Source organism: Ixodes scapularis, unplaced genomic scaffold, assembly GCF_016920785.2.
Source record: "Ixodes scapularis isolate PalLabHiFi unplaced genomic scaffold, ASM1692078v2 ptg001568l_1__unscaffolded, whole genome shotgun sequence".
In the NCBI taxonomy this organism is placed as follows: domain Eukaryota; kingdom Metazoa; phylum Arthropoda; class Arachnida; order Ixodida; family Ixodidae; genus Ixodes; species Ixodes scapularis.
In genome coordinates, this window is record NW_024610167.1 from 1,947,187 (window position 1) to 1,954,768 (window position 7,582).

Below are 7,582 nucleotides of genomic sequence, written 5' to 3' on the forward strand. Positions count from 1 at the left end.
CTTTAAATTTTGACTGCTCGCATCAAAATCTGTCTCTTTTGAACAAATTCATTTGAAACGATGAGCTTGGCTATAGGGAATGCTGTTCTTGCAATGGTGTGGGTGGTCGCTTTGATAATGAAGGTATTGCTGCCGATCTGTTGGTTTACGGTACAGGCTCGTGGCGAGTTTACTTTCGTCTATCTTAACGTTGACGTCTAGGAAGTTTATTTCGGTTTGAGAGTACGAATGTGTAAAGCGGATGCTCGGATGAGCAGCATTGTATCGACCTATGAAGTCCACCAGCTCCTCCTCAGTGTGCGACCATACAATAAATATATCATCTATAAACCTTTTGTATATTAGCGGCTTTACGGGACATTCAGAAAGGAACTGAGATTCTAATTTGCCCATGAATATGTTGGCATAGTTCGGGGCCATTTTGGTGCCCATCGCGGTTCCGCTAACCTGCCTAAAGTATTTATTGTTAAATTCGAAGGTGTTTAGTTCTAAGACAAGCCTCGCTAGAGTAGCGACGACGTGTCCATCTGGGGTATCCGGTTGTTTGTGGAGTTCGTACATGTCAATTAAAGAGAGTATTCCATCATCATGTGGAATATTCGTATACAGCGATGACACATCGAGTGTAACGAGATATGATTCTTTTGGTATGCATAAATTTGATATTTCTCTTAAGAAGTGAGTTGTGTCTTTAATGTACGAATCAAGAATTGTAGGTATATGTTTAATTAAACTGTCTACATATCCTGATATGGGTTCGGTTACTGTACCTATTCCGGATATGATTGGACGCCCTGGGTTACCAGGTTTGTGAATCTTAGGGAGCATGTAGAAGCGGCCCGGAGAAGGCTGTACCGGTTTCATTAATTTATGTTCGTTAGCAGTTATTCTGCCCTCGTCTAGGAGATCCTTAAGAACCGAGGTCACAATCTGAGTGTGGTGCACCGTAGGGTCATCCGCGAGAGGTTCATAAAACTTTGAGTCATTTAGTTGGCGGTTTCCTTCTCGGATGTATTCAGAAGTGCTAAGAATCACAATTGCTCCTCCTATATCGGCTGGTTTTATTGCTATGTCTGTCCTATTGCTCAGGGTTTTTAAGCTAGCCCGTTCGGATTTAGTGAGGTTATCCCGTCTTCCCGCCTGCCTGCGATATTCCCGCATTATGTCTTTTTGCACAGCGGCTATGTATAAGTCAAGACAATCATCACGGTTAGCTTTTGGCGTCCAGTCGCTCGTTGCACGCTGCTGAGAGGTGTTAGAGCTAGAAGTTTTGTCCAAGAAGTATTCCCGCAATCTTAAATTTCGAGCAAAGTTGTCGAGGTCGCGTAGTAATTGAAATTCGTCAACAAAACCTGTGGCGGGACAGAAATTTAATCCCCTCGAAAGGAGTCTTTCCTCTTCTGCTGATATAGTCACGCCAGATAGATTAACAATTGTAGTGCCACAAGGGGCACGAGTGCTTGACCTATCGTCTGTTATGCTAATGGCCGGTTGAGTATGTTCGTTATAGTTAAATGATGTCGTGAGCTGAGGTAAAACAGGGTTAGGAACCTTATCGCGCTGTAGCTTACGTAGCTTGATTGTTGCGAGGTCATGGTGTTTCTTTTTATCAAATTCAGATAGGGCGCTAATTTCGGATGTCGATAAGGGGCCATTTGAACGGAGAAGTGTAGCGGTCGCGGTCATTAACTGTTTCACTTGTTTGTCACTATGCTGAATCGCTATTTGGACCAGTTTAAGGGAACCTTCAAGGAGAACTTGTTGCCATTCCGATCGGTCATGTTGGTCGAGGTTTGTGCAGGCGGGAGGAAGGGAAAGCGACATGCCCTTCGGGGTAATGCCTGCGTTAAGGTACACTAGCAAGGTTGATTTATGGAGTTCGTGCCTAATGCGTTTATCTGAGAGCTTTCGTACTTTAAGAAAAGTGGTACTGTAGTTTGGAGTGGAGGAACTGGACTCACCGAACTGTCGTCATTCGTCTTTCTTCGGGTACGGGGAGCTCTCCACGGCGGGCTTTCGCAGGTTGTAGCGCTGTCTTGGGGTACTTCTCGGCTGCTGCGGGCGTTGCATTGGTGCCACACTCTCGGCAGGTGTCGGGTACTCATCGACGTAGTTGACGCTCTCGCTGGCTGCCGGGCACGGTGCTCGCGGGGTCCGCACAGGGGCAGCTGGGCTCTCGATGCTCTTGCTGGCTGCCGGGCACGGTGCTCCCGCGATCCCCACAGGGGCAGCTGGGCTCTCTGGACTGGCGTTGTGGGACCTGGGACTCTCGGGGCGCCTGGGTTCCTCTGATGGTGCTCTCCTGGTGCAGTTGGCGCTGGCGGTGGTGGGGATCTCCGATGACCACCCTGGCGACGTCGTACTTGCTCCACGTTGCAAGGTAGACTTCAGGTTTGCCGCGAGGAGGGCGACTCCCGTGAAGCTCGGGTGCAGCCCGTCAGCCGCCAGGACTCGAAGAGGCGGCAGCGACGTGAAGTCGTGGTCCAGGAAGGTCACCTTGCCTGGTTTCCTGCAGTAGCCCTTGACAGTGTTGTTGAACTTCCGGGCTTCGGTGTTGAACCAGTGGACGAAGCGGTGGTTCGACTGATCCAGGCGTCGATTGGTGTGCCGAGGCAACACGAGGGACACAATAAGCCTGTGGAGCTCCGGACGTGCTCGCAGCGTGTTGTTGACCAGGCGACAGCACCGTCGTAGCGTCTCGTCGGTGCCGTATCGTTCCAGCTCGGTCGTCCCTACGTGAAAGACGAGCGTCTTGACAGAACGTGGGAGGTTGGCGAGCTCCTTCTCGATGTCGAAGGTGGATGCGCCACGGATGGTGATGAAGGCGGGTGCGGCTCTATCGTAGGGGTCGAAGTGCTGGTGGAGATATCGGGTCTGCGAGTTCCCGATGACAGCGGAGGTCGGCAGGTGCTTGGGGTACATCCGTGTTAGCTGCTCCACCTTGGGTGCGCCGGGGGCCGGTCTGGAAACAACGGGCATGGTGGCGGGAGGCCGAAGGCGTGGGTATAAAACTGAGAAGAAAAAAACCCTTAGTGAAAACAGCAACAACGGACGATTTAATCTTCGACGTTTCGGCCGGAGTCCGGCCTTCGTCAGGAAGAACTTTTACAGATGAACGCGGGTGGTATTTATACAATGCTACGGTCGAGTCCAAATTTCGGAGGGGTGACGGTTGAAGCTTTCGAGAGAGGGAAGCGTAGGGCAGTTCTTATCCGGGTGAAGAAGCTTGACGGTCGGTGCCAAGTTTCAAGGACGGCGGGATGACGGTTGTAGCTTCTTGAGAGGGGGCGCAGGGTGACTTTGCGTCCGGGCCGGCAGCGGTGACCTATATAGACGATAGCGTACAATAGACGAAAGTTACAAACGCAAACTAAAGTGCTGTCTCAAAAAAAAAAAAAAAAGGCGGCACGGTCACTTGTGTGCATGCAGGCATGCATGAGTCAAACCTGGAAGGGAACAATGTTAAACCTAGAAGTAAAAAGAAATACAATAGATATCAGAACCTGGAAATAAAAGAAAAGTTGATGGTCCAGTTCCGGCCCCAAACACAGTACCACTGTTAACAACAAATCTACAAAAAAACAAAAAAAATGTTTTTGGATTGCTGTTGCTATTCGTCTGTTAGCATTTTAATCGATGCCAGAGTACCGGGGCTTTCATTTATTCCTTGTTTAATAGTGTTAAATCGGTAAATTAGGCAGGATTCACGCTGTTCACGTTCGCGATTTGATTTAAATCCAGATTCTAGGAGCGTCACTGACAATTTATCAAAAGAATGTTTTGGGAGAGCGAAATGTTTGGATAAAGGCAGTGCCGGAAGATTTATGGCGTGAGATTTGTGATTATTAAAGCGCAGTCTAAATGCCGTTCTAGTCTGCCCTATGTATTGCATTTTGCATACCGTACACTCGAATAAGTAAATGACATTCGACGAGGCACATATTAAGTTCCCTTTAACTTTGATCGAGAACTGCGAGTGCGTGCTGCTGGCCGTGCTTCTGTGCTGCATCTGTTTACAGATTAGACATCCTGGGTGCCTGCAAGGCCTACATTCGTTAGGTGGTGGCGATGAATTTATCCGAGAGTTTACTAGCGCGTCTTTGAGGTTACGCGATCGTCTGTGGACTACCCCCGGGGCGGATGGAAACGCGCGTTTAAGGCGCTCGCTTTGTTCGAGAATGTTATAATGTCGTCTCAAGACATTATTTACATTAGGATGGTTTATGCTATAAGTTAGACATAGATTTGTGCGTTGTGTGGCGCTTTGCGTGGGGCGCGGGCTGATGAGGTCTGCGCGGTTCAGTTGTTTGGCTTTTCTGATTGCATCGTCGATTATACGGGGTGGATACTTTTGTTTCTCTAGCACTGACTTTAAATTTTGACTGCTCGCATCAAAATCTGTCTCTTTTGAACAAATTCGTTTGAAACGATGAGCTTGGCTATAGGGAATGCTGTTCTTGCAATGGTGTGGGTGGTCGCTTTGATAATGAAGGTATTGCTGCCGATCTGTTGGTTTACGGTACAGGCTCGTGGCGAGTTTACTTTCGTCTATCTTAACGTTGACGTCTAGGAAGTTTATTTCGGTTTGAGAGTACGAATGTGTAAAGCGGATGCTCGGATGAGCAGCATTGTATCGACCTATGAAGTCCACCAGCTCCTCCTCAGTGTGCGACCATACAATAAATATATCATCTATAAACCTTTTGTATATTAGCGGCTTTACGGGACATTCAGAAAGGAACTGAGATTCTAATTTGCCCATGAATATGTTGGCATAGTTCGGGGCCATTTTGGTGCCCATCGCGGTTCCGCTAACCTGCCTAAAGTATTTATTGTTAAATTCGAAGGTGTTTAGTTCTAAGACAAGCCTCGCTAGAGTAGCGACGACGTGTCCATCTGGGGTATCCGGTTGTTTGTGGAGTTCGTACATGTCAATTAAAGAGAGTATTCCATCATCATGTGGAATATTCGTATACAGCGATGACACATCGAGTGTAACGAGATATGATTCTTTTGGTATGCATAAATTTGATATTTCTCTTAAGAAGTGAGTTGTGTCTTTAATGTACGAATCAAGAATTGTAGGTATATGTTTAATTAAACTGTCTACATATCCTGATATGGGTTCGGTTACTGTACCTATTCCGGATATGATTGGACGCCCTGGGTTACCAGGTTTGTGAATCTTAGGGAGCATGTAGAAGCGGCCCGGAGAAGGCTGTACCGGTTTCATTAATTTATGTTCGTTAGCAGTTATTCTGCCCTCGTCTAGGAGATCCTTAAGAACCGAGGTCACAATCTGAGTGTGGTGCACCGTAGGGTCATCCGCGAGAGGTTCATAAAACTTTGAGTCATTTAGTTGGCGGTTTCCTTCTCGGATGTATTCAGAAGTGCTAAGAATCACAATTGCTCCTCCTTTATCGGCTGGTTTTATTGCTATGTCTGTCCTATTGCTCAGGGTTTTTAAGCTAGCCCGTTCGGATTTAGTGAGGTTATCCCGTCTTCCCGCCTGCCTGCGATATTCCCGCATTATGTCTTTTTGCACAGCGGCTATGTATAAGTCAAGACAATCATCACGGTTAGCTTTTGGCGTCCAGTCGCTCGTTGCACGCTGCTGAGAGGTGTTAGAGCTAGAAGTTTTGTCCAAGAAGTATTCCCGCAATCTTAAATTTCGAGCAAAGTTGTCGAGGTCGCGTAATAATTGAAATTCGTCAACAAAACCTGTGGCGGGACAGAAATTTAATCCCCTCGAAAGGAGTCTTTCCTCTTCTGCTGATATAGTCACGCCAGATAGATTAACAATTGTAGTGCCACAAGGGGCACGAGTGCTTGACCTATCGTCTGTTATGCTAATGGCCGGTTGAGTATGTTCGTTATAGTTAAATGATGTCGTGAGCTGAGGTAAAACAGGGTTAGGAACCTTATCGCGCTGTAGCTTACGTAGCTTGATTGTTGCGAGGTCATGGTGTTTCTTTTTATCAAATTCAGATAGGGCGCTAATTTCGGATGTCGATAAGGGGCCATTTGAACGGAGAAGTGTAGCGGTCGCGGTCATTAACTGTTTCACTTGTTTGTCACTATGCTGAATCGCTAATTGGACCAGTTTAAGGGAACCTTCAAGGAGAACTTGTTGCCATTCCGATCGGTCATGTTGGTCGAGGTTTGTGCAGGCGGGAGGAAGGGAAAGCGACATGCCCTTCGGGGTAATGCCTGCGTTAAGGTACACTAGCAAGGTTGATTTATGGAGTTCGTGCCTAATGCGTTTATCTGAGAGCTTTCGTACTTTAAGAAAAGTGGTACTGTAGTTTGGAGTGGAGGAACTGGACTCACCGAACTGTCGTCATTCGTCTTTCTTCGGGTGCGGGGAGCTCTCCACGGCGGGCTTTCGCAGGTTGTAGCGCTGTCTTGGGGTACTTCTCGGCCGCTGCGGGCGTTGCATTGGTGCCACACTCTCGGCAGGTGTCGGGTACTCATCGACGTAGTTGACGCTCTCGCTGGCTGCCGGGCACGGTGCTCGCGGGGTCCGCACAGGGGCAGCTGGGCTCTCGATGCTCTCGCTGGCTGCCGGGCACGGTGCTCCCGCGATCCCCACAGGGGCAGCTGGGCTCTCTGGACTGGCGTTGTGGGACCTGGGACTCTCGGGGCGCCTGGGTTCCTCTGATGGGGCTCTCCTGGTGCAGTTGGCGCTGGCGGCGGTGGGGATCTCCGATGACCACCCTGGCGACGTCGTACTTGCTCCACGTTGCAAGGTAGACTTCAGGTTTGCCGCGAGGAGGGCGACTCCCGTGAAGCTCGGGTGCAGCCCGTCAGCCGCCAGGACTCGAAGAGGCGGCAGCGACGTGAAGTCGTGGTCCAGGAAGGTCACCTTGCCTGGTTTCCTGCAGTAGCCCTTGACAGTGTTGTTGAACTTCCGGGCTTCGGTGTTGAACCAGTGGACGAAGCGGTGGTTCGACTGATCCAGGCGTCGATTGGTGTGCCGAGGCAACACGAGGGACACAATAAGCCTGTGGAGCTCCGGACGTGCTCGCAGCGTGTTGTTGACCAGGCGACAGCACCGTCGTAGCGTCTCGTCGGTGCCGTATCGTTCCAGCTCGGTCGTCCCTACGTGAAAGACGAGCGTCTTGACAGAACGTGGGAGGTTGGCGAGCTCCTTCTCGATGTCGAAGGTGGATGCGCCATGGATGGTGATGAAGGCGGGTGCGGCTCTATCGTAGGGGTCGAAGTGCTGGTGGAGATATCGGGTCTGCGAGTTCCCGATGACAGCGGAGGTCGGCAGGTGCTTGGGGTACATCCGTGTTAGCTGCTCCACCTTGGGTGCGCCGGGGGCCGGTCTGGAAACAACGGGCATGGTGGCGGGAGGCCGAAGGCGTGGGTATAAAACTGAGAAGAAAAAAACCCTTAGTGAAAACAGCAACAACGGACGATTTAATCTTCGACGTTTCGGCCGGAGTCCGGCCTTCGTCAGGAAGAACTTTTACAGATGAACGCGGGTGGTATTTATACAATGCTACGGTCGAGTCCAAATTTCGGAGGGGTGACGGTTGAAGCTTTCGAGAGAGGGAAGCGTAGGGCAGTTCTTATC

General features: G+C 49.6%; 1 protein-coding gene across 1 annotated transcript in view; it reads right to left on the reverse strand.

The window, feature by feature from the left end:
- The window catches only part of LOC120843315, a 54,731-nt gene extending 47,383 nt beyond the window's left edge, over positions 1-7,348 (reverse strand). The window contains exons 1-2 of the mRNA XM_042288284.1: positions 6,737-7,348; positions 2,364-2,856 (exon numbers count right to left, since the gene is read on the reverse strand). Of these exons, the coding sequence (XP_042144218.1) occupies positions 2,364-2,856; positions 6,737-7,348 (1,105 nt within the window). The remainder of the gene's footprint in view (positions 1-2,363; positions 2,857-6,736) is intronic.
- Positions 7,349-7,582: the final 234 nt, after the last annotated feature.